The sequence below is a fragment of the Amphiprion ocellaris genome, chromosome 1, assembly GCF_022539595.1.
Source record: "Amphiprion ocellaris isolate individual 3 ecotype Okinawa chromosome 1, ASM2253959v1, whole genome shotgun sequence".
Classification (NCBI taxonomy): Eukaryota; Metazoa; Chordata; class Actinopteri; family Pomacentridae; genus Amphiprion; species Amphiprion ocellaris.
In genome coordinates this window covers 13,604,127-13,630,392 of record NC_072766.1, presented here as the reverse complement: position 1 = coordinate 13,630,392, position 26,266 = coordinate 13,604,127, and the positions used below count along the sequence as shown (strand labels likewise).

At 41.2% G+C, this 26,266-nt stretch overlaps 3 protein-coding genes across 4 annotated transcripts; 2 read left to right on the top strand and 1 right to left on the bottom strand.

Annotated features, from left to right (window-relative positions):
- Nucleotides 1–1,382: 1,382 nt before the first annotated feature.
- LOC111571169 (uncharacterized) lies at nt 1,383–6,721 on the top strand. The gene is made up of 4 exons (XM_023274249.3): nt 1,383–1,836; nt 3,190–3,621; nt 5,305–5,736; nt 5,902–6,721. The coding sequence occupies exons 1-4, from the start codon at nt 1,590–1,592 to the stop codon at nt 6,234–6,236; spliced, it is 1,446 nt and encodes a 481-aa protein (XP_023130017.1). The 5' UTR covers nt 1,383–1,589; the 3' UTR covers nt 6,237–6,721.
- A 1,592-nt stretch (nt 6,722–8,313) lies between these two features.
- cog4 (component of oligomeric golgi complex 4) lies at nt 8,314–19,129 on the top strand. 2 transcript variants are annotated; one of them, XM_023274248.3, is made up of 20 exons: nt 8,346–8,470; nt 8,551–8,770; nt 10,177–10,259; nt 10,354–10,468; nt 10,736–10,910; nt 11,195–11,388; nt 12,020–12,125; nt 12,206–12,363; nt 12,446–12,504; nt 12,594–12,718; nt 12,820–12,938; nt 13,579–13,745; nt 13,845–14,010; nt 15,792–15,854; nt 15,950–16,063; nt 16,412–16,504; nt 16,584–16,667; nt 16,773–16,874; nt 17,155–17,283; nt 18,440–19,129. In XM_023274248.3, the coding sequence occupies exons 2-20, from the start codon at nt 8,636–8,638 to the stop codon at nt 18,572–18,574; spliced, it is 2,322 nt and encodes a 773-aa protein (XP_023130016.1). In that variant the 5' UTR covers nt 8,346–8,470; nt 8,551–8,635; the 3' UTR covers nt 18,575–19,129. The 2 variants fall into 2 exon arrangements, with proteins under 2 accessions (XP_054866616.1, XP_023130016.1); XM_055010641.1 differs by having other exon boundaries at nt 8,314–8,770.
- A 316-nt stretch (nt 19,130–19,445) lies between these two features.
- LOC111571167 (guanine nucleotide-binding protein G(o) subunit alpha-like) lies at nt 19,446–26,266 on the bottom strand. Its single transcript, XM_023274247.3, has 8 exons — nt 25,890–26,266; nt 25,709–25,751; nt 22,833–22,974; nt 22,375–22,535; nt 22,161–22,289; nt 21,945–22,074; nt 21,220–21,373; nt 19,446–21,121 (listed from the first exon to the last, which is right to left on the bottom strand). The coding sequence occupies exons 1-8, from the start codon at nt 26,005–26,007 to the stop codon at nt 20,934–20,936; spliced, it is 1,065 nt and encodes a 354-aa protein (XP_023130015.1). The 5' UTR covers nt 26,008–26,266; the 3' UTR covers nt 19,446–20,933.

Sequence of the window (26,266 nt, the reverse complement as noted above, 5' to 3'; positions counted from 1 at the left end):
GTGGCATCGTCTAGGTGTAACCAGTCACCTGACCAATTTTCTGAATGATATGACAAAGTTTCTGGCAATGGCACGTGCAAATGTAATGACAATTTCTTCCTGTTGCCAATAGGTGGCGCTATGAGTATTTCTAAATTTATGAATGTGGATGTGTTCAGAACCTGACTGGTGTCCATCACATCAAGTTTGGTCCGGATTGGATCATTTCCAGCTGAGATATTAATAATTCAATTTTCATGGCGAGAAATCGAAATTCGCCGCGCCGCCACAGACACGCCCCTTGATAACGAGTCGCCATTTTCTCTGGGGATCATCATCAATGTGTTCAGGCTTATGTCAGCACATTTGAGGTGAATCTGATCAATGTGCTAAGAATAGTACATCAAAGTGTGAAAAATGTCAATTTCCTGCTACCACAAGGTGGCGCTATGACTGTGAATGTATATAACCCCATGGATGTCGTCAGGGCTGGACACTGATCAAACGTGAAATTTCAGGCAGATTGGAGCATGTACAGCTGAGTTAGACACCACTTCCTGTTTCATGGCGAAGGATCCATTTTTTTGGGAGTCGCCATGGCCACGCCCTTTGAAATGAGACGAACATTTTGATAACTTTTCATCAGGTTGTGTGTTTGCATATATTGGCCAAATTTGAGGTCTCTCGGACTTATCCCCGATGAGTTATTAATTTTAAAAAATTTACAGCTAATTCAAGATGGCCGACTTCCTGTTGGGTTTAGGGCGTGGCCATGATTGACTTTTTTGGGTTTCCTAATGTGCTGAATATGCCTACAAAATTTTGTAGCTGTAGATGAAACGTCGTGCAAGTTGGCCTAATGACCAAATGTTCAATTTTCCAGGGGGCGCTATGGAGCCATTTTGCCCCACACATGCGCAACTTCCCTAAAATATCAAATTTTTCGCCAGTCCTGATGAGCATGCCAAGTTTCACGCGTTTTGGGGTATGATAAGGCCGCCAAAAATGGGGATTTCCCGTCGCACAAAGAATAATAATAATAATAATAATAATAATAATAATAATAATAATAATAATAATAATAATAATAATTCCTTGCATTCCAATAGGGTCTTCGCAACGTCGGTGCTCGGACCCTAATAATAAATAATTCCTTGCATTCCAATAGGGTCTTCGCACCATTCGGTGCTCGGACCCTAATGAACGACACTAAATAGGGATCTCCTATCCCGGAACACTCGATCCCGCTGAGTGAGTCACATAACAAACCGAACCAATCAGGTGATTCGAAGCAGGTGAGTGCTTCAAACGTCACTGAAGTGATTCAAACGTCACGAGTCACGTGACCAAACCACGCCTCGGCACAGTGGCTCGATACGTTTGCTTCATGAGCGACAGCGCATGTGTCGAAGCCTCGGGCATCAGAGGACCATCACTATCTGCAGCAATGCATTATGAGTCAGAGAGGAGCAGCTCGGCTAAGTTAGCCAAACAGCTAACTCCTGCTGTAGTAAGAGGCGTCTTAGATGTCGTGGAGTGGAAATTACAGCGTTTCCTTATCTGAGTCATAGTAACGATGAAGTTTATGAGCCGCAAACTCGAAGTCAACGATGGAAGAGACTTCTCGGAAGAGAAGTGTCGTCTGGAGTTTCTTTAAAAGCACAGACTGTGAGTCGCTCCAGTGTCTCCTCTGCAGCAGCTTCCTGCAGAAAAACATCAACGGCTCTACCACCTCGATGCTGAGACACCTGCGGGTCAAACATCCCACTGTGGTCAGAGACGGACAAATGTCTGAAACTACTACCAGCAACGACATGCAGGACATGGACGTAGACGAGGAACAACAGTTCTGCTCCGGTACTGAAATCAGCTGTAGTTTAATACTTAATTTTTGGTTTGTAGTAGCATCATTTTTTATTTCTTTCTGCTGACAGAGACTCTTCCCTATTATTCCTGAGATGTAGAAGTGTTTTATCTTTATAAACACGAACGACGTTGAAGTCATCTTCGTATTCTGCTGCTGAGGAAAGTTAAACCTGTACACTGTTCACTTACAGTGTTTATTCCAAACACACAACAACAGAATGGAGATGGAAGTCGCTTAAAACTCCACATTTATACTTTCTATATATACTATTATATGTGATTTATATACTATACAAATAGCCTACAGTCCCAGAAAACAATGGTGATAAAATAAAATAACTACATAAATGATTAAATACAACAGAAAAAAATTAATGGATTAGATAAATCAAAAACAGTACAGACAGGATGAGTAAAGTTTGCACTCATTTGACAATATAATCAAAACTGACTGACTAAAACAGCAGAAAAGGCAAAAGAACACAAAAGAGATAACTATGAAACAAGATACAAAAAAAATTAAAATCAGGTGAATAAAAGCATTGACAAATTTAATGAACGTAAAGGTGCTTTAGAGGAGATGATAAAATATAACTGATTAATTAAAAGTAGGGAGGAAAAGGGATGTCTTTAGCTTAATTTTAGAAACGGCTACATTTGGAGCAAATCTACGTTTTAAGAAGAGCTGGTTCCTCCACCATTTCACTGTGTGTGGTATGAACTCGTGACATACTTTGGGCCAAGACCAATCAAAAACATACAGATAACAAGTAGGGCCTAATATTTTATAATGTGTTACAGAATTTGAGCCTGAGTCCACTTGCAAAGTCCAGCTTTGCAGCTTTGATGAGGATAAATGTAGGGTGTGGGGTTAAAGCTGGTTTGTTACAGTTTGTATAGTGATTACAGAACAGTAGAATTGTTCAGTTTTATGCTTTGATAAATAAAATGTTGCTGTTGAGAGTGTAACTAGAAAATCAAACACTTTTTCATAAAGATTTATAAAAACAGAGAATCTGTCACCCAGTTTTACAGCTTAACTTTTCCCACAAATCCCAAATTAATTACCCACTATTCTGGTTATAGATTATCTGTTCAATGCTTATCACAAATTAGGCTTTGGCTGCTTCTCTTTTTTCGCTTGACTATAAATTGATTTTGGACTGTTGATCAGATAAAACAAACTAGTTGAAGGTGTCACATTGGGCCCTGTGATGTTGGGATGGGTGTCTTTACTATGTTCAGAAATTGTACACCGCACAACTTTTTTTTTTAATCCTCATTTTGATATAAAATAATTGCTAGATGAAGCACTAATTATAATTTTGTTTTCTTGCTGTTCAGTGGAAGTGGTGCTGGAGGACGGAGACTCTGACATTACTGCCCCAGTTAATGAAACTGGTGTGAATTCTGCTGACATCGATAGACTCCTGGACGTTTCAAAAGAAGGTCCAGCAGAACAAATGGCACGTTCAGAAGCGGATGATGATCGCCCTGTATTACGCATGCAGCACAAACGCAGTTTGATTTGGAAGTACTTTGAGCTCTTGGAGAGTTTGAATGCTGCTCGCTGCCGAATTTGCATGAAGAAGTTACAGTATTCATACGGCGGCACCAGTAACCTGCGACGACACTTGTCCAAGAGACACCCGAAGGTTTTCTCTGCACTAGTAGCCAAGGGGAAGCAAACACCTCCATTAGACTCATCACAGGACTCAAAGACTAACGGTGACACCGATGAGACCGTTAGGATGACAGAGCAGAGAAGACTTCCTGGTAAGCTTTTATCACTCACTGCTGTTTGACTATGTTAATGATTGTTTTCAAAGGCATCGCTCTGAAAATACTCTCTGATAGTGAATACATTGATGGTGAATTCCTCACCTACTTGTACCAGGCCCTGTATGTTTTACACGGGTTCTATCAACATAACTTTTTAATTTACTTTTAGTTATAAGAGAGGTTTATGTCATCCTGGCTGCAGTTTCAACATTTAACATGACCTTGTTTCTGGGGAGTTCATGTTAGCTGAACTGTAACATGAGTGTTTTATTGACAGGTGCACTTCCCTGCATGTCATTGTGGTGATGCAAAAGTGTCACATCTTGACAAACATAAATGACTTTGAAATCATTTGCCTATGCGACAGTCCATCCAAAAAACAACAGGATGGAGAAAGCTTTAAATGCTATATTTATACTTAGAAAATCAGGCCTTGATTCCCAGGTAGACAACAGTAACTCTTCAAAACTAAATTTCTGATTTGTGACGTATTTGTTCTGTCTGTGAACACACAAAAATATGTAATTTCACTTCTTTTTCATATGTAGACCTCGTCAAACCAGCACCACTACACCACATTTAGATTAGTTAGATCTGTACCTCCATTAGCGCTGAGAGTTTAGGCCATTCAGTGGCAAGAGGAGACATCATTGGTGAGCCTTTTGAATCTATACATCTAAATATGATATGTGACTCTATGTGGATTGATTTCCACATTGTATTTGCATGGGAGGGAAGTGAGTCTATAAATGAGAAGGAGAATATGATAATTTCCACACTGATTATTAATTACCTTAACAACATACTGTACCATTGATTAGGGATTACTCGTTAATCTACAACAGACATCACTGAACATTTACTATATAAGCAGACACAAAAAATTCCCAATGTGAATCAGCTCATTATCTGTGTGAAATAGAAAATGGTCGACGGGGCAGCTGGCACCCTATTGCCAGCCTGATGTGGCCCATGGGCTCTAATTTGAGAATATACAATCATCTCTGTGAGATACTTTTAGGAAACACCCTCAAGCTTGGTCTATAAGACAGATTTTATGGTCCTCTTACCTTTACAATGCTTTTGAGAAAACAAGGCCCTGGTCTGATGTGATGTACTCATAAAGAAGTAGTGAAATCACCCTTTTTTGTGTTTTCACAAATATAAGAAATGTTTCACAAATCTAAATCTGTGTATAAACAGTCAACAGTCTACTTTATAACGACATTCAGGGTTACAGGTTTGATGAGCATAAATGTAATTTAACTTTCCCCATAAATCTCTAATTGGAGGATTGTGAGTTCAGAGAAAACAGAGGAGATATGTCATGTATTTCCTAATATTTAATGAAGGTTCAGTAAAACTGGAGGTGGAAGTGCTGGAATGACAATTTATTAAGTCAAGCCGCTGATCAACACCAAAGTAATCGCCCATCATTATTATTATAGGTCTTTATTATTAACTGTTCAACCAATCGGCACACTGAGAACTGTTTGTTCTAGGAAATGACGCGTTGCTGGTTCTATGTTCTGACTTGACTGTAAATTAATTTTGGTTGCTGATCAGACAAAAGAAACTAGTTGACGGCATCACATTGGGCTCTTACAAAATCCACAAATAATTAGTGATGAATTGTTCGTCGGGGGCTCATTCTAACTGTGTTATCTTGTTATTCAGTGGAAGTGGCGCTGAAGGACGGAGACTCTGACATCGTTACTGCAGTGAATGAAATGAGGATGAATTCTGCTGATATCAGCGGGTTCCTGGACGTTTCACAAGAAGGTCCAGCAAAACAAATGGCATGTTCAGAGATGAGTAATGATCGCTCTGTAGGACACACACAACACAAACGCAGTTTAATTTGGAGGTACTTTGAGCATTTGGACGGTTTGAATGCTGCTCGCTGCCGCATATGCATGAAGAAGTTACAGTATTCATACGGCAGCACCAGCAACCTGCGACGACACTTGTTAAAGAGACACCCGAAGGTTTTCTCTGCACTAGTAGCCAACAGGCAGCAAACACCACCATTAAACTCATCACGGGACTCAAAGACTAACGGTGACACTGATGAGATATTTTGGATGACAGAGCAGAGACGAGTTCCTGGTAAGTTTTTATCACTCACTGCTGTTTGACTACGTAAATGATTTTTCAGAAAATACCTTCTGTTTGTTTTAAATGTTTAATCAGATTTGATTTAAGTGTATGATTCTTCTCCATGTTCAAAAGAATTGTAACAAGACTAAACATGTGGGCTTCTGTTTCTTCCAGGTGCACTGAAGGTTTCAGGAGCCTCTGAAGGAGAAAGGCGAGTGTTCAGGAGGGAGAGGGAGCTGATAGAAGCTCTGAGGAGGGCGCAGAGGGAGGAGGCTCGAGCTCTGGAGCATCAGAGGGAGCTGCTGGAGAGGCTGCGTGCAGCTGATGCCAGAGAGGCAGCTGCAGAGAGGGAGAAAATAGAGTCTCTGAGGAAAGCACAGCAGGAGGAAGCCAACGAGTTAAGTAGACAGAGAGAGGAGCTGCAGAAGGAAAAGGCAGAGCTGCATAAGAAATGGGAAGAGCTTCAGCAGGAAAGAGAAGGACTTCTGTTGCTTTCCAGAGGACAATAAGCACATCCACTGAAGCTGGAGATAGATTCTGTTATCACTGATTTTATCTATTCTTTAAATGCTTTGGGACCAAATTAATACACAGAGTGACGTAAAAATGTAAAGTTCTCTTCTAGTAAAATATATTTTGCAACCAATCAGTGTATTGTCCATTTATTTTCTGTTACAGCTGATGTCCTGGCATCACTCTGGCACCAAATGTATGAAAATTTGATCTCTTCCCACCAGCTCACCCTACACTCACTCAACTGATAAACACCAAAGGCTTCCATATAGTCACAGGTTTAGACATGTAAATACCTTTTTTTGTTACTCTGGTTGTTGCTTGAAATAGTCAGCCTGTCAGTAATGTCTATATACAGTCTATGGTCTTTCCTTTTTTTTTTTAACTATGATGCACCTTTTGCACATGTTGTGATTATCGTATGCCGAGACTTGAACTTAGTCTCTTGGAGTTCTTCGAGTAATAAAAGAGCAAAAACAAACATTTTAAGTTTACCGTGGTTTATTTACTTGCCATTTTTTGTTGTAATGACAAGTATAGGAAAGACGCATGGATAGGAAGGATTATTATAAAGTGTAATTCAATGTATATTTAAGGAGTCGGTTGTTCTGCAGCAACTCTGAATGTAATAAGCTTTATTGTTTAATGTTCAAGAGAATATTTGGAAGAAAATTCGATTTTTGCACATTGTTCTTTATTGAATCAATACATCATGAACACCTACGTCCTTCAGGAACGTATTTAAGGAGTGAATACAACATTTGCATAACTGCTATGTTGTTTTGGGGTATAAAAATGGCAACTACTACAAAAACACAAAAGTTCACATGGAATTTACTGAGAAGAACAAGTAAAGCCAAACTTAATTTAGCTAAACTTACAGGCCTTGTTCTGTGCAAAACTGTTTCCAGAGTTCATCTGAAGACAATGTTAGTAAGTCTGAGGATATCTGACAAATGTGGTCTTTGTGCTATACATATTGTGTTTTGTAGACAGTATATGCTTGTTGAGTTTTTAGTAACAAAGAGGGGCTAAGGTTTTATTTTATTACCTTGATGTGACCCAGATCGTTGTAGCCTCAAGTCCAGATAAACTCTGTTGAACATAAATGAGACTATTGATAGACATAGCCCCTTCAAATGTCTGTGCCTGATGCATATTTCTCTGTCAGAACAGTTTGATGTTTTTGGCACAACCCAAAAGAAATAATATTTTAAGTCATCCCAGCATTTGACATCTGTAATCACAAAGAAAAAAAAACAGAATTCCATCAGTGGCCTACAAAAACCACATCCTGACACTGATAAATGAGGGCACGCTCACATCACTGCACACACTGACAGTCCTGCATAACTGTTGTATGTTGAACCTGCTCACTGCATATTCCGCTGTTGAGTCACATTGATCTGTTTGTTAGCTTATGCAGCGGTAGAACATATAATGCCAACTGATTAAACTGAAAGCATCCGCACAGATATGCTGGCATTTTCTCCCAGGACATGGGGAAGGAGCCCCCTAGTGGTCACCTTATCTCACAAGTCACTTTGATCAATACAAACTTGACACGTGCATAAGATTAACTTTATTTCTATTTTTGATGTTGCCCTCACTTTAATTGCAACATAAATTCCAGATTGCACATTTAGAAATTATCTTAGCTCTTTTAAAAAAAAATGGCTTAATTAACTTCAAACTGATGGGCCTAAGAAAAAAAGTTATAACTTTACGATAATGGTTTTATTACCAATATTTAAATTACTGACATACATTCTTCAGACTAACGTAGGACTCACCATATGACTCTCACAAAAATAAAAGGTGTTTGTCTATGTATATGGAAAAAAGACAGGGTTTTTTTGGACTGTAAAAATGTTACACTGACACACCTCAATACCACTTCTTTTGATTCCCTCCCACAAATAAAATTATTTGAGTGCAATTTATAGATGACAGAAGAGTGACAGAACATGTACTACTGGCGCACAACAAATATCAAACAGGTCAGTTTGGTGCATTAACTTTCCCTTCACATCCTGCCTCCACTGTCAAACACAGGCTGTTATCGCTAAAGCGGCCTTCACTTGTTTGTCCATCTGAGGTATCCGTTGGTCAAGAAGCTACATGCGCATGCGTAGTATTTGGGTTATGTATCTCAGAGTTAGACTTCTCAGGCAGAGCATAAGAGCGGTTTTTGTGATGAGTTTACGCCACCAACCACAAATGCAATAATGTAGGAAGTTTATTTTATGAATTCATAATGTTACGGACAAGCTCACAAGTTTAATCTGAGTGTATCCGCATTATCCGCAGTTGAAGCTCTGCCTGGCAGACGATGCCCAGGACTCAACCTGTCCCGGATCTCGGCTCCTCCTGAGTCCTGTTCCGGTGGCGGAAAATGGCTGACGGCGGATCCGTGGCAGCTAGAAGATGCGACTCCGGCTCCTTGTCCTCCGTCAGTATGGAGACCATTTCTGGGCTGACGGAGCTGGAGGACCTGGAGAGAGTTTACCAGCAGCTCTGCGCCGAGGAGGTTCGTACCGGCGGTTTGTCCGCTCGTGCAAGTCGCTGTTTTCCACGTAAACTTCCGCGATGCTGCTGCGTCAAAACAGAGCAGAGAGACGTTCACTGTAATAAGTTACGGATAAATTAACATAAAACAGGCAGACGGAAGAGTTTTACCTGTGTAAATAACACGTTAACCAGAATAATTTGGTATTTAAATCATGTTTACATATAAATACTCTTTTGCGCTATTTTCAGTGAGGAGACATTTGACCAAACAAACACCCAAATGTCTTAATTAATTTCATTTATGTTGGTCAGTTTATTCAGTCGCACTCTGAGATAGTAATCAATTAAATCCATATTGCTCGTGTAATGTTGGAATTATCTGAAACACAAATGTTTGTTTAACGAGCCTGTCATTTTATTAGTCATTTAAAACTATTTAACACAACACTGTTGAGGAAATTGTTGAGACAACAAACAGTTAAGGTTTTTTAAAATAAATTCCAATTATTATTATTTTTTATTTTACTTAAAGCATATTTTCTTGCATATTATGTACTTCAGATTTAGCAAAACCTATGCACCAGCATTTTATTTGTGACTTTAAAAGCTTTAAAAGCATAGCTGCAAATTAATGGATACACAAACAATAGGATAATTACTGGATGTACATAAATATTATGCGTTTTTTTCACAGGGTTTATTATTGTTGTTATTACCATTAATATTTATAATAATAGTAATAACAACAATAACAACACCATTATCATTATTATTATTATTATTAGTAGTAGTAGTAGTAGTATTATTATTGTTGTTATTATTATAACTGATCCCCAAATCATGTATTATTTCCTTAAAATTATTTTCAATCATTAAGCCCACGTTCCCACTTGAAAGTGTCACTATGGCCTAACAATGTCTATAATGGCCCTGTTTATCAGAATCAGCTTTAATGGCCAAGTACATACACAGCATACAAGGAATTTGGTCTCAGCTGTTGGTGTTACTCTAAGAATATGGAAAGAGAATAATAAAAATAAACTATAGGAAGAAGAACATGGAAATACAAGTAGTAATACAAATTAATGTAACACAATATATACAGATATTTACAAGCTAGAAAGGAATATATAAACACAGCAGTGCAAAATGATAATTGCTACATGATGAAACAGTGATACTGATGCTGTTTATACAGTAAGTGTAATCACATCACTCTACAATCTGTTAAACTATTTTTGTGTCATATTATATAGTAAGAGACACATCTCTACCTTCTTATCAGACATCTACATGCATGTAGGAGTTCTAAATTTATATGGTACCTATCGGATTAGTTCTGCAGCTGTATGTTTTGATTTTTTAACAAGTGTGGGATTTACTGTATTAAAATCAAAATAAAATGCATTTTCTCCGTCATTGCAGACAGAAGTGGAAGCTGAGCTGGACAGACTGGTGGGGCAGGAGGGCAGCATTCACACAAAGATGCTGGCGCTGCAGAGGATGGGGTACAGCTTGCACAGATCAGTATAGTTTCACAATCAGCTGTAAGATGTTAAAATAATAGTCTGTGTTGCAAAATGGGCTCTTTTTGCTCTACAGACCCAATCTACAGTTGATTGGAGGAGATGCCAGTCAGCTGTCAGGAATGATCACTTTCACCTGCAGCCTGGCGGAAAACGTCAGCCGTAAAGTCAGACAGCTGGACCTGGCAAAGGTGCATACACACACTAATTACCTCTATCACTGTTGCAGGATCAGTTTTGCTCTGTCATAATGTGATTAATCCACATTAACTCACTTGTTTACTGTTTGTGGGTTCATATAAATATTGATAACATGCGTCCTGACACTTGTATTACTGCAACATGTCCTCTTTGTAAAACATTTTGTTTTCCTTTGTTGCTCAGAGTGTGTAATGCAGGTTTTGATTTAATTCTCATACTTCGATTTCTGATTATATGTCTCATCTTCTTTCTTGCAGACAAGGCTGTATAACGTCATCCAGCGGACTGATGACATCCTCGATCTGAAGTTCTGCACTGATGGTGTGCAAACGGCTCTGCACAACGAAGATTATGAACAGGCTGCTGCTCACATCCATCGATATCTTTCTCTGGACCAGTCGGTGATTGAACTGAGCAGGCAGGGAGAAGAAAGTATGACGCCTCTAAATCTCTAACAGTAGAGTAAAGATGGACTACAACATCCAGTGTTTTACATTGACCTACAGAAATGAGTGAATTCAGTCAACTGAAAAAGCTGCCAACCTTTTGGTCATTTTGCACACCGCTGTGATCGACTAATAGATCTTTTATTACCAAAAAATGTGCAGTTTTTCATACATTTTCACTGTAAGTAAGCAGAATATAGCAGCTGAAGACTTGTGGATGTTTTGCCGTCACTAGACAGACTCTTTAACAGCACTAATGTGTCTGTACAGGCAGCGCTGTGGATGCCAGTCTGGTCATGCTGCAGGAGGCAGAACAGAAGCTGAAGGTCATTGTTGCCGAGAAGCTCGATGAAGCTGTAGCAGCAGTCGACCTCGCGCAGGTGGACAGGTTTTTCAAGATCTTCCCTCTGCTGGGCCTCCACCAGCAGGGTCTCGCCCGCTTCGGTCATTATCTCTGCAGTCAGGTCAGTAGCAGAAGAAGTGTTGTAAAGGGAAGAGCTGTTTGTGAGAGGGTTGTCAGCTGTAATTTGTCTGAGATTGCAGCTGATGGTCGAAACTAAAATTATGATTTTGGTTATTTTTTGGGTTTTGTTTGCTTCTATGTCTGGTTTCCACACCATATTGTTCATCCAACCCTTACATAAACGTCATTCACTGAGGTATGGAGGCCTCAATTACAATGTAGCTGAATTTAAAATCGATTCAACTCAGTGGAAAATCAGGTTGTGAGGAATTTTCCGATAATTTTTTTTACAAATCACTTGAATTAAAGTGATCTATATGCCTCAGTTGTTTTAATGTTTTTTTTAATCAAGTTTGAATGTTGAATCTGAATCCAGAAATCTTTATACACTAAACAGTAAAGTAAGAGATTTAGAGAATAGTGCAACCTCAGTTGAGTTACACATTTTCATATTTTCTTATGTAAAACATCTTTTTAGGGTTTAAAATATATAAATCCCATCAGGCTTGTAATTTTAGTTCATTCTCAGCAATCTTTGCCTTTTAGTGAGATATGTTACAGTGTGTCGTTATGATTTTGGTCACATCTTATCAGGAATTTCTTGCCTCTGAATCTTTCACGCTCACTCACAGCTTGCCTCCAAGGCTGAGGAGAACCTGGTTTTAGCGACAGGAGGAGATCTGGGCGAGAAGAGAGCTCTGTTGATTTTTGCAGACACTCTGACACTGCTGCTGGAAGGTGAGAAAACAATCTGTGCAAATCCCCATTCTCCTTTACGTATTTCTCGACTCTGCTGATGTGCTGGTGCATGTTTGCAGGTATCGCCCGAGTTGTTGAGACTCATCAGCCGATAGTAGAGACGTACTACGGTCCAGGCCATCTGTACACACTCATCACTCACCTACAGCAGGAGTGTGACCGTCAGGCCCAGAAAATTGTCGACAAGTTCATCCAGCAGAGAGGATACCACAACAAGGTGTTCATTATATCTGAGCTGCATCGGATGTTTGTTTTCACTGCATTTCTGCACCTGCTGTGACCTCGAATCTGTTGTTTAGTTTCAGATTGTCCAGAGCAGCATGATGAAGAGTGTCCCAGGAGAGCGGATCGAGCCGAGGTGTGTGTGTTTTTCTGAGCGACATGCTGCATTTCCTGTCATGTTTGTGTCTGTGGTGTTTACGTGCACACCTGTCTTCACACAAACAGGGAGCTGGACCCTGTACTGACAGAAGTTACGCTGATGAATGCGAGGGCGGAGCTCTACCTGCGCTTTTTGCGTCGCCGTATGGTGGCCGACTTTGAAGTTGGAGACGCTCAGAGCATCACACAAGGTGGTTTTATGTGAATGTCTTTATTTTACATCCAGAGAAGCCTGTTTTAGATGTCTGATTGATTAAAATGTGTTTTTCTTCTTACATTTTTGAACTTCCAGAGCATCAGCAGAATGTAGAAAAGCTCCTGAAACACTGTTTGCTGAGCCGAACGATGCAGGAGCTGATAGGCTACTATATTCCAATGGAAGAATACTACATGAGGGAGTCCGTCAACAAGGTTAGTATCATAAAGTATTAAGTCTATGGTTTACTGTTGTTTATTTGACAGACTAAGTAAAGACTGTCCACAGTGAAAATCAAGTATTCTATCTTGATAGCATGTCCATATGGCATTTTTCTTAATATAGAACTTTCAAAAAGGAGTTTTTGGGTGTTTAATTAGTGACCGCAGATAAACATTAAAGGGAAATTTCATTGATTTTACGAATCTAAATCTGTTCAGGCGTGGATTTTACTAAGGTTTATGTGAAAAGTTGCATAAATCCTTTACAGTTCCTGTACAGGGAGCTGTTAAAATTGTGCTGTCACTTTATTTAGCGAAACATTTCGTGTCTCGAGGCTACAAGATTGAAGATGGAATTAACTCTGGGGGTGTAGATTTAGATGGAAGTGAGCTCGCCAAGCCTATGCACCACACCTGTAGGTAATGTCGGCACCGGGTTTTAGAAAGGAAAAACAATACGTGGAAAAAAGACAAAAATGTCAATATCTGTGCATGCAGTTGATCAAATGCAAAATCTGACAACACATGAAAGTACTATATATGTCACTGTAATGTAAAAACTCCAGGTGTTAAACGTTTAAGAAAGCTAAGATGTTATTGTGTTGGGATGCTTAATGATTTAATATGCCCCCAGGCGGTTACTATGGATACGTATGAAAAGGGCCAGCTAACCAGCAGCATGGTGGATGACTGTTTCTACATTGTGAAGAAGTGCATCAGTAGAGCTTTATCAAGCTCCAGCATCGACTGCCTCTGTGCCATGATCAACCACGCTAACTCCGTACTGGAGTCAGACTTCAGGTGCTTTCTCTCTCCAGCTCATGTATTTTCAGTATTATTTTAAAAAATCATTATTTCACATCTAATGCCTTTGTGTCTTGGTCTCTTTTCACCTGTCAGGGAGGTGCTGTATAATAAGCTGCGGCAGGGCTTCCCAGCTACGACGCTTCAGGACATCCAGCGTGGCGTCAGCAGTGCGGTCAGTCTGATGCAGAGCAGTTTACAGCAGGGCAAGTTCAACACGCTGGGCATCGAGAGCACTGAAAACGCCAAGGCTGCATTTCTGGTGAGATGAATAGACAAACACACATCCCAGCCTCGCTCTCAGACAGTATCTGAGAAATTATGAAAAAAACTAAAAACTGGGCCCCTGTATAGCTCAACTGGTTGAGCGGCGACCCATGAACAGGGGCTAGTCCCCGACAGTGGCCTGGGTTTGATTCCCGCTCACGGCTCTTTTCTGCATGTTTTCCCCTCACTTTTCTCCCTACTCTCCTGTCTGCCTCTTACACTGTACCTATCTAATGAAGCCAAAAAGGCCCAAAAAAAACCCTAAAAAACTTGTGTTTTCTCTCTAAGTCACTACCTTGCCAGGGAACGTGTAGTCTGTGAATCGGTCTTTCTGTGTGCAGCATTACTCAAAAACGGACTTGGATGAAATTTTCTGGGGAAGGTCAGAAATGACAAAAGGACCACCTCATTAGATTTTGGCAGTGATGCGGCTTATAGTCTGGATCCACGGATTTGTTAAAGATTTCTGTGTCATTGTGAGATTTAGCAGCACGGTGTCACTGTAACTATGACAACTGAATGCTTCGTCCGCTGCCTGCTGACGATCACACGATCGCGATCCTACTACGAATCCACCAGGAACAATTGATTAAATTGTGGGGGTGTTTCCGAGTCCCATCAATTTCCGCCACCCACCACATATTTAGGTCACGCGATTCGGTATCCGTACGTAACGTACACATGCATGACACACGCCTGTGCTCAGCGCAAGGTCATTTTTTATTAAAGATTTCATCCGTCAGAAATGGTACAAAGACTGAGCTGCCCTGGTGGAATACTGTACTCTGAGTGCTTTTCTTGTTTAGAAAGAGATGAGCAGTAATTTAACCCTCTGAATTCCAAGCAGGTTTTGGGCATTTTTTGCTCCTGTCAGATTTATAATCACTGTGAGAGTACAAAGTCCTGTTCCTCTGTGGAAACAGCACAACCATGGCTAGAAGTAGAGGAACTCAGAAATGGCTTTTGTACAGAACAACAAAGATATAATGTCAGTAATCACAAAGAAATGACAAAAAGAATGTCAAATTTCTTTGATCACTTATTTTACAAAAATGTAAAAAATCTGGACTCAGCATGTCCAGCATTTGTCCAAAGCTCTCAGGTGTTACTAATACTGGGTAAAAAAAATGGTGGATGTACATTCTATTTATAGCTCACTTACATTATTAATTTGTTTTTTACTTGCCCCAGAAATGCTCTGTGTAATCACAGCCAGCAGTTCAGTCAAAAAGTTGAAAGCCATGAAGGGAGGAGTCCAACATTTTTTGTCTATTACAGAATCTGGTTGGTGCAGAGGGTTTATTTTTGGCAGATTTTTAAATGACACAAAGATTGAGTGATTTTGAAGGAACGTATTAATTTTCCCTACCAGAGCTCAAAATCCAATGATTTTCTTTGTTGTTACTGTTTTTAGCCCCGATAAAATGGTGTATTTTTTTTTTTAGTGATTTTGTAAAGACAACATGACTTAAGACTGCTGGTGGGTTTGGGGGTTGAGAGGGTTTAGGGGTTAAATGCATTAATAAGCTCCTAGAATCTAAGAGATGAGTTGCATTTCAGTTTTTAAAGTGGCTTTTTGCTGAAAGAATCACGACTTCAACATTTCTCCAGTAGTAGAAACACTGAAGGTTTATAGCTACCAGTTGAACTTTAGAAGCCAAAATACTTGGTCTTGGGGGTATTATTTTATTAAGGTAAGACAGTCTAGGACTAAATCATACTGAACAATTGTGGGCGTAAGAGTCTTTCAGTCACACTGTTTTTTGTTTACCTCAGGTGACTCTGAATAATGTTGAGGTGTGCAGTGAGAATATCACAACTTTAAAGAGGAACCTAGAGGTAAGTTTCACGTCTGTGCTGTAGCTCTCTCTACCTATGAACACGTTACTTGTTTGCTCCACTGCTTGAAAACTGAGTTTTTTTCCCCCTTGCAGAATGATTGTTCCAAGTTGTTCAGTCAAGGGGTTGGTTCTGGTGAACAAGCCAAGATTGAAAGCTGTTTGTCCGACCTTGTCAGCACATCCACAAAGTTCAAGGATCTCTTACAGGTTGGACACACACTCAAACGGACACACTGATTTTTGGTCGTCAGCTGGTAGTTGGATATTTGTACAATTAGACTAGGAGCCTCACAATAGGGAACCATTGTTAGCACAACACACCAGTGGAGGAGAATTTCTTATGTGTTTGATGCACAAACCAGCTTTAGTAAAGTCTCTCTAATAAACCTGTGTTTTTGAGGTGGAGCTTCTAGCTGCTGAGTAGGTAGAGAAAAAGACAATCAAAGAGTTCTGATTTAGATTTTTTAGCATGATTGTCCTGAGGCAGGTTGTTTCTCGCCATCCATTGGCTTCTATGACTGACAGTGTCCAATGAGTAAAATTTTAATTTCACAGGAGGGTCTGACTGAGTTAAACACAACAGCCATTAAGCCTCAGGTGAAACCGTGGATCAGCAGCTTCCTGTCCATCTCACATAATATCGAAGAGGTAAAGGCCTCACATTTCTGCAAAGATGCTAATCAGAGGTCATGAAGCATGTTGCTGTAACTGTTGCCGTTCCTCACAGGAGGAGTTTAATGACTACGAAGCCAACGACCCCTGGGTGCAGCAGCTCATCGTTAACTTGGAGCAGCTCATGGCAGAGTTTAAGGTATTTTAACCTTTTCAAGCTATGACTTTGCTTATTGACTTTGCACTCTTCCTTACTATTTTGACCTTTTTCTGTTTTCTAATCTTTACTCCTCTGCCTCACCAGATGGCCCTCTCTCCCGTCATCTACGACACACTGACCAGCCTGATGACCAGCTTGATATCTATTGAAATGGAGAAGACGGTCCTGAAATGCTCGTTCAGCAGGGTGAGGAGCTGAGCTCAGCCACAAGGTGGCAGCAAACTCCCGCTGCACCACATCACTGACACACATGAAGAAAAGCCTCAAGCAGTGATTTATTAATGAAGGCCTGTAGGAGAGGATGACTCCCTCTGGCCTGTTAGCATTTTCCTCCTTTGAGCAGCGTTTTCATTCTGATTATGCAACATACAATCCTAAGACACAAGCACAAGAAGAAAATATTAGTGAGTGCATAATATATGCACAGGTGTGTTTGTTTTTCATCATGCTGATCCCTTTGCTGTAGCTTGGCGGGCTGCAGTTCGATAAAGAGCTCCGGTCTCTCGTGGCGTATCTCACCACTGTCACCACCTGGACCATCAGGGATAAGTTTGCTCGTCTCACACAGATGGCCACCATCCTCAACCTGGAGCGGGTAATTCACATTGTTCTACACACAGAATGCACATCTTTGAACAGTTTACTATAATATTTATGGGGGTTTACACCAGTGGTGCATTGTAACTACGTCTCTGGAGGAGTCGTGGGCCTATCAGCGAAACACTGAGGAAGGAGGGCACCTACTGTCTCATGTATGCAAGAAGGGATATCAGCATCTAGTCCCACACAACAGACCATATATTTATTGCTGTGTTTGTGCTCAAGTACAATTTTGACATATTTTTATTGAGGTTTCTTATATAATAATGTTTCCATAACACGCTACTTTATAAATTCTACTCCACTGATTCTCAGTTGGAAATATTTTACTTTTTACTGCACTGCATCTATCTGTCATGTTTAACTCCTACCCAGCTAGCATGTAATGGTCCCACACCATGAGCAAACATTACCTACAAGTTCCCCTAATGGTTTTTTTTTTTTTTTTTTTTTTAAAACAAAAAAAAAACAAAAAACATTTTAATCTAATGTATAGTGAATGCTGTCAACAATGTTTCCACAAGGTTAAAGGTTATAAAATGTAATTTTTAACTGCAACATTCAGAAGATGTTTTCAGGATGTTGCCATCCTGAGGCCACAGATTGTGTTAGAACTTTCTCAAACCAACTTTTTGAATATTTTTGGTCAAGATGATAAAATATTTCTGCCAATGTGACATGTTAACGAAGACAGAACATTTTTCCTCTAATATTCTGAGGATGTTTTGGGGGGTTTAACAGATGACATTATAGGAAGTTCTTCTATAAAACATGCCCACAATGTTACTTCATAATATATTATTATTTACGAAAGAAGGATATTGCCAATGCAACATTTGGAGAACATTTTAAGACATGATGGTGATCTATTAGTGTCATCACCAAATATTTTTAGAGTTTCTTTAAAGAAACCTAATTCTGTCTTTAAGAGGAACAGTCTGAAAAGTAAATGACAGCTTCATTCTGACCTTTGTGACATTTTCTGAGAATATTTTCAGAAGAAAAATATTCAAGTTGGGTAGCTGCTTTAATTAAACTGGCATCACTCCGACCAAGTACAGCAGTTAAAAGCGGCCGACTGGTCTATAGAGGCTGACAGTTAACACTAACTACACATTAGACACTTAGTCTGTTACCTATTTGTCCTGCAGGTAACTGAGATCTTGGACTACTGGGGTCCTAATTCGGGCCCCTTGACATGGCGGCTGACCCCAGCAGAGGTACGTCAGGTTCTAGCGCTGCGAATCGACTTCAGAAGTGAAGATATCAAGAGGTTACGACTGTAACTGAAGAATCGGTGCGCTGGTAATCAGTGACTGTCATGCAGTACCCACCTTGTGATGTTTTCCACCAACAAACTCAATCCAGACTTCATCCATGTTTCTGTGAACGGATGTGGGCAGGACAGAGACAAAGATGCTGATTGCCATTCCAGGAAATTTCTGCTCCACACCTGGTAGATGTCAAACTCTGTCAGCGGAGCATTTAGAGACTTGGGTTTTGTGGGTGACTGGCAGGAATGGTGGAATGATTTCATGTTAATTAACTGTAAACTGTGAGAATATGAAATGTTTAATTAAAAGTGTAAGTCTGTAATTGCATTGCCGCGGGAGTTCCAACCTTTTAACCTGTAACTGGCTGTGAGAAACGAGGACACACTGGGACTGAGGAGTGGAGCTTTGTGGCTGTCAGTGAAACAGAGCAGTAATGAACATCGTACCCATTAAACAGACAGAAGCAGGTCAGACAGCTGATCCAGCCTAGTCATTCAATATATGAATAGCTCCTTGTCTGTGATGATGGGACACTTTTAACCTAATAAATTGAGAGCTGCTGTGCAACGCCTCTGATCCCGGCCATCCGCCACATTTCACCAAGTGCTGCCCTACTGCCATGCTAGACCTGCTCCCAATCTTTTATACGTATTTGTGATACTAAATACAAAGCTGTGTTCACCAGGCAATGAAGCATTAAAAGTGGTCCACTCTCATAATGTTCAGCCTAATTTCCTGGTCTAACCTTAATTCTCTGCACAGATTAAAGCAGGTCAGTGTGTGTGAAAGCATTTGCGGAGGGGAACAGCGCTGCGATCGTACAGCGTGTCACCGGCCGCCTTACCTCGCCAGCGCAATCAGACTCAGACCCCGGACGCAGGAATAGTTAGGAAAAGTGTGGCTTTAATGTAAACACAACATTCGATTGGCTCAGCACAAACATTCCACATGAGAGCAACCAATAAACTACTGAATAGGATGGGGGTGCAGCACAAAAACATTCACAGTAAAAAAAAAATCTGGTATAATCATAATATATATATACAGTACGGTGCTTTTTAAGGTGGAAATGGAGATAGGATATGAGGGCTGATATGTGAAAGGTAAAGAGTATACAGGGTCGGGAGGATGAATTTCAGGGTGCACAGGTGAAAATGGAGAGCTGTACTTTTTCCTCTGTGAAAAGAGAAACGTGACAGATGGGAGGGAGGGGATAATGGTTCCCTGTTCACTGATCGAGGGAGAAGAGGGTTTAAAAAAACCCTCGACTCCCCAGACAGATTCTGCCTCAAATGATATTGTTCTCCTCGTGCAGTCTTCTATTTCTACACAGATTCACATCGAAGGGTCAAGCACCACACAGAGAACAAGATGTCATTGGAGGGCTGCTTTCCACCCTCTGAACCGTAGACGGGTACCGATGCACCCCAGTGTTTCAGGAAATAAATGTGGCACGGGATTTCAGGAGGTAGGAGGAGGCATGTAGGGCATGAGGCTTAAATAAATAAATCATTCGATGATAATAAAATGTTATATCTGTTAAATAATATAGTTGATAGTATGAGCTATGATTTCTGATCCTATTCCCCTATCTGTCGTTCTCAGATGGTTGGCACCGATATGTTTTGGGTTTTTTTATGTTTTTTTTAAAATATTATTGGCTGATAGGTATTTCCTCACGCTACAGGAGGCCAATGGTGATGGGCAGCCACTCTGAACAGAAGAGTCCTCTCTTTCATTATGTTTTAGAGTAAAAGAGAAGACCGAGAGTGGAACAGACCTGCAGGCTACTCAGTCATGTGTGGGTCTGAAGGAAAGCTAAAATAGCCTCCTTCTTTCCATCCATGACCCTCAGCCACGAGTACAGCACCTCCCCGACATCATCTCCACCTTCTTACACACAGCAGCTCTTCAAACGGAGCACCAGAGGCTGTATTCAGAACAGATATTTATGCCTCGAGATCTGCACATAAAGCGCCACTAAGAACAGGACAATATTCCACGTTGTGTTTGAGAATGACGCCATACTCACCCCGCGTTTACATTTCTGGGTTCTCAGAGTTTTGCAAAATGAGGCTCCCACTGAATAAGCCCCTGGTGCTTCTAACCTTACCGGTTGTTGACACAGTCATCAACAAAATGTGAAACATTCAGCTCAGAAACACATTTTTAAAAGACAAAAGGGGGGTTGTATACTTAAAATAAGAGGAAAGGGAACAAATCATGGCAATAATCCAGTGTGGTGTCTGACGGCAGCTCTTTGGGTCCATTTGGACGTGTAGAATTACATATTTATGTGTTTAAGTATCATCAAAATTATCATTATTAACACCTCATACACTCCATGACAACCTCTGTGCTTGGTCAGGCCTCAATATAAGCCACACCCTCTAAGGTTGTTTGCAATAATGATGTCAGTGACGGCATCAAACACTACCTGGATGTTTCCTGTGTCTGTGGCACAGGTCAGGTGACAGTAGATCTCCTTGTTGGGAGAGCGGTTCTTACTCTCAAACTGAACCTGAATATATGCAGTAGCATCGTCGTAAGTATTAGCACCTGGAGACAAACGGAGGAAACAGAGAAAAGACCAGAGAGCATGAAAGACTCGTCATTTTGTTTATGAAGCCGATGAGGAGGGAAGGCGCGAGACTCACCTGTGTATTCTGGAAAACAGATCGTCAGCGGTGACTTCTTGATCTTCTCAGCGAACAGATCCTTCTTGTTGAGGAAGAGGATGATGGAGGTGTCGATGAAGAACTTGTTGTTACAGATGGAGTCGAAGAGCATGAGCGATTCATGCATGCGGTTCTTCAGGAGGAGTAAACAAAACAATGAGGTTAGTGTTACAGTGAGGAGAGCGCCTGGAGTGGAGCACCAGTGTAATACGAACTATAAATCCTTTTGCCAACAACACCCAGTTTTATGTGGTTTCTAGAGGAAACAACTATGATTGCGTAAGTTTGTCTTCCAAAGATTTTATTTTTACTGAATATCAGCAATGGACAACAAATCAACATTTTATGATATTAATATTTTTCCTGTTATGCCAGCTTCAGGCACTGGCCGACATAAAATATGTGCACAATATATACTGAAGAAGAAGAGACTAATTGAATAATGAAAGATGAATGATTTTACAGTTTAGTTCGTACTTTGAGGATAGAGGATGTGGTGCAGATGGTACAACCCTCTTGTGGGAAAAAAAATCGCAAACGTAGTGAAAGAAACTCTAAAAGTTTGGAACTGTTTAGACACTTTCTTAATCAGTAAATATGGTTTTACGTATGTTAAGTTTGTTTTGTTTTTCCTTCATCGAATAAGTTCAACCATGAATTGTGCACCAGTGGGATTCACATTGATTCAACTCAGACACACTTACAGTTGTTTCATCTTCATGGAGCACTTGGTCGTATCCACTCAGAGCGACGCAGAAGATAATGGCTGTTACGTCTTCAAAGCAGTGGATCCACTTCTTCCTCTCTGACCTCTGCCCTCCCACGTCAAACAGCCTAGAAAAAGGTGATAACATGTCAGTTCAGACCCTGAACCTAATCTTAGAGAGGTCAAGTCATTCTGAGCAGCAGCAACTCGCTACCTGAAATGGAGGTTTTTGAAGGTGAAGTGGGTTTCGACGATGCCAGTGGTCTTCACTCGGGTTCTCAGGATGTCCTGCTCTGTGGGCTGGTAGTCCGCCGCCCCGATCCGGTCTAAACTGTCCAGGTAGCTGAAGACAACAAGAAGGAAGAATGTGGATTAGAGGAATGGTGTTTTTTGAAAGCGTGGCATTTTGTAGTCTTTGCTCTACTCACTATTGAGCAGAGTCGTTAAGCTGGTATTCCCGGGCACGGTTGAAGCACTCCTGAGTCCCGGCATCGGCCCATACGCGCTTCATAGCAGTGAGGAGCTCTGCAGAGTACGGCTCTGTGTCCTCCATACGACTGACCACATCACAAACCAGCTTAGCATCAGCCTGGACAAGCACATTTCATAAGGTCAGGGCAAGAGCAGCAAGATTACATGTAATATATGTACATATTGTTTTTCATCTGGCTTAAGTGGTATTGTGGCATTTTTTTATCATTCTAAATCATTACACACATCATTTCTTTAAATGGACACTACAAACCAACCACAAAGTCAGGTATTTCCAGGACTGATTTCTTGAAACAGATTTACTACTATCAATTAGACGTCATGACCCAAACAGACACTGCGATTTATATCAACACAGACCTGCTTTGGCAATAAAGGTAAAGGTAAGACTAACTTTTCGGTCTTTGTCTCCAAACTCGATGCCCAGTGAGTCCATGGCTCGAAGAATGGCTGCCAAGCTCTGGATGGTGTTGCTGTAGACCACAGGCTTATACTGCTTCACATCATCCCCAGAAAAGCCATCTTCATGGATAATCCTGCATGCGTACAGAGACATTATCAGAGAAACACAAGCCTGGACTAAACAGAAAAAGTCGCACACGTCCATATGGTCCTAAATAGATGTCTTTTCACAATAAAAGCTCCACATGCTCTGGATTTTTCTGTGTGTGTGTGTGTGTGTGTGTGTGTGTGTGTGTGTGTGTGTGTGTGTGTGTGTGTGTGTGTGTGTGTGTGTGTGTGTGTGTGTGTGTGTTGGAAGGGATTTCTGTCTTTCTGGCATTAAATCAAACACATAAATCATATTGTCCTCTCCTTTATTCCTACCATCTCTATCCTAAATCCATCTTTAAGTGTGTGTGTGTGTGTGTGTGTGTGTGTGTGTGTGTGTGTGTGTGTGTGTGTGTGTGTGTGTGTGTGTGTGTGTGTGTGTGTGTGTGTGTGTGTGTGTGTGCATATAATGGAGTAGAAATTGATCACAGTCTCAGTCTGTGATCTGTAATTGGGCAGTAATGTGATATTTAAGCCATTAATAATTTATGCCAGGCGATGGAGTGGAATCAGGCAGAGCACTAATCAATCACTACTACACAGGACTCGACACAGTTAAATTCCTTATAATCTGTTCAGCATTAAATTATCCATCAGCATATTCTCACCCTGACTGAACCTATAACCTGAAAACTGACCTGCAATCAACATTAAACCTTTCAAAGCAGCTTCTCCCATCCACCTTTGTGATCGTTGATCGACATATGATGGAGGAAAACATATAAGGGATAATTGTTTTTATATATTCATCTCATCTGTTCACATCATGAATCAAAGTTTTTATTGCAGAGATCAGCCCTCTGGCCTGCATCACCACTGGCATCATAAAAATGTTATAAAATAAAACATTAACCTTCAGGGACAAGCAGTAGAGGGGCTGTTTCACACAGCAAAGGCCGTTTAACAATTCAACAAGCAAGTAATGATTATTCGCTTTGCCCATAAATATTGGGAAATAGTGGCAACTTTTCAATTCATTATCGTATACTACAACTACAGAACAAACTATAATAGTTATTTGGTCATCAAAATGTTCTTCTGTCCATCAATGTGCTGATCATTTCAGTTCTAAAAGGTGCATGTTTTTCCACCTCTACAAAACATCTTATCGAAAAGGATGGGTTTTTGTTTTATATTTTGTGCATTCAGTGCTTACGAAATGCTTATAATTAGGGCCGATAAGTGAATAAGTATTTTATATTTATGTGATGTTAAGGTTAGAACTAATAATTATAGTTATTATTTATTGATTTGGATATTATTTCCTGGATCATTGATGACTAAAGTCAGAACTGGTGACGTTTTTGCATTAAAAATGATTCAAATAATGACTAAACTGATAAATGTAATGGGTTAATCGTTAGCTATATGCGTTAATAATGAAAACTTAGCTGGCCAATCACAGAGTCTGAATTTGGAAAAGTATAAAAATAGACATCAGTGACATTTCTGCAGCTGCAGCTGACTACAGTGGTTAGTACTACAACACCTATCAATGAAGCTGCTCCTTGTTTATTCACATAATCCATATTACTGTGCAAATCATTACAGCTCCTCCATCCCTGTAGGGTGACGTCTTCTGGCTATTTTCAGGCTGTTAAAATTATTCATGTCAACATTGCGTGTGGCCTTTTAGTCTCTCTCTCTTTTACAATGCAGTGAAACTACATCAGGTGTAGTTTCACTCTCATTGAGCAAACCAGAAAGGAGACTCTCAGTGGTCATACTAACCTGCATGGGATGATGACCAGCAGACAAATCACAGCAGAGCATGCTACATGTTCAACACCTTCACTTTATGACCCACAATGTGTAGCAAAACCCATCCATCTGCTGCTGGCTTAGGCTCAAGCAAGCCCTGAAAGTGTTTGCAAACACTCTTTGGCCCAGTGTCTTGAGTTCAGAGCAGAGGAGTGAGTTATGGGCAACCAGAGACCAGGCTGGGTAATGAGGTGTAGGGAAGAGGAGGAAGCAGGGCATGCAGGGAGGGTGCAGTCAGTGCAGTGCAGGAAGGAGACACACAGTGCTATACCCACAAACACTGGGTGAGATGTTGCACAGGAGGAAATATACAAAGGAGCGTTTCTTCTCCGCACTGAAACATCTAGAAACTTAACTAAGAGGTTTAGAGGAAACAACAAAAGTGATTTAAAACATCAAAGAGTGATTTGGCTTAGACAGGGATGGTTTAGATGCGGTTTTAGAAGCCATATTTCTGCGTAAATCCGCTTTATAGGCAAAGTACTCCCGGCGATATCGGGCACTTAAAGCCATTAAGATTAAAAGCAGAGGTATTCACTAATGGAGCTGTAGTGACCTCACTGTAATTCACACACACACACACACACACACACACACACACACACACACACACACACACACACACACACACACACACACACACACACACACACACACACACAGAGGAAAAACACCCACACATCCCCAGTTGCACACTCCCTGTAGTCGAGTAAAACCCTCGTTAACTACATTTCAGCACCCAGGCGGTGAACAGCACCCTGGGACGCACCGGTGCGGCCTCCGCAGCCTCACTGTCGGTCTGCAGGAGGTGCTCGAGTCACCGGCACTCCTCCGGGGCTACGGCCTCTCGAAACATGGCGGCTCAACCTGCCTTAGCACAGATAGGGGAGGCGCAATCTCGGGCCTTTCACTCCGCCTGTGCCTGAGAGGGTCAAAATGAGCCAAAAAAGGGACACTTACTTCATCTGTTTGACGATGGTGCTTTTGCCGGACTCTCCGCCGCCTGTAAAGAACGGAGGGCAGAGTGAGAGCCGGTAGTGAAATCAGCACCACGGAGAGCACCTCCGCCCCATGCAGTCCCACCACAAGTACACCGAGCCGAGACGCAGCAGCCCCGCGGCTGGGGAGGCTCTTCTCTTACCGAGCAGGAGCAGCTTGACGTCCTTGGCGGCGACCAGCCCGTCCTCCTTCAGGTTTTTCTCGATGGCCTTGCTCCGGTCCAGAGCGGCGCGCTCCTCGGCGCTCAGTGTACATCCCATGTTTCCAGGCGAATGAGCAATCCCGTCGTCTCCCCGGTCCGCCCTGTCCCTCGCCGACTCTCGGTCAGTGCGTTGTCTCTCACTCGCTCTCCTCCCGCGCTGTCTGCTACAGCATTAGGCCCGGATTGAGGGCAAAACAGAGCCGGGATCCCGAATCGGTCGTCTCTCTCCGCGACTGTGTGCGTCTCGCTCCGTCCCCTCAGTCAGAGGGGGTTGGGGGGTGGGGTCGTTGTGCTCGAGCCTGCGGGGTTGGGGTTGT

Excerpts from the sequence above, each read along its gene's own strand:
- LOC111571167 (XM_023274247.3), bottom strand. The coding sequence starts at position 26,007 with ATGGGATGTACACTGAGCGCCGAGGAGCGCGCCGCTCTGGACCGGAGC. Across the intron at positions 22,536-22,832 it reads TTGGAGACAAAGACCGAAAA|GCTGATGCTAAGCTGGTTTG; the intron begins GTTAGTCTTACC and ends GTGCTTGTCCAG. Across the intron at positions 22,075-22,160 it reads TTCAAAAACCTCCATTTCAG|GCTGTTTGACGTGGGAGGGC; the intron begins GTAGCGAGTTGC and ends ACCTTTTTCTAG.
- LOC111571169 (XM_023274249.3), top strand. The coding sequence starts at position 1,590 with ATGGAAGAGACTTCTCGGAAGAGAAGTGTCGTCTGGAGTTTCTTTAAA. Across the intron at positions 3,622-5,304 it reads AGAGCAGAGAAGACTTCCTG|TGGAAGTGGCGCTGAAGGAC; the intron begins GTAAGCTTTTAT and ends CTTGTTATTCAG. Across the intron at positions 5,737-5,901 it reads AGAGCAGAGACGAGTTCCTG|GTGCACTGAAGGTTTCAGGA; the intron begins GTAAGTTTTTAT and ends TGTTTCTTCCAG.
- cog4 (XM_055010641.1), top strand. The coding sequence starts at position 8,636 with ATGGCTGACGGCGGATCCGTGGCAGCTAGAAGATGCGACTCCGGCTCC. Across the intron at positions 12,505-12,593 it reads GGAGAGCGGATCGAGCCGAG|GGAGCTGGACCCTGTACTGA; the intron begins GTGTGTGTGTTT and ends TCACACAAACAG. Across the intron at positions 16,505-16,583 it reads TCTCACATAATATCGAAGAG|GAGGAGTTTAATGACTACGA; the intron begins GTAAAGGCCTCA and ends CGTTCCTCACAG.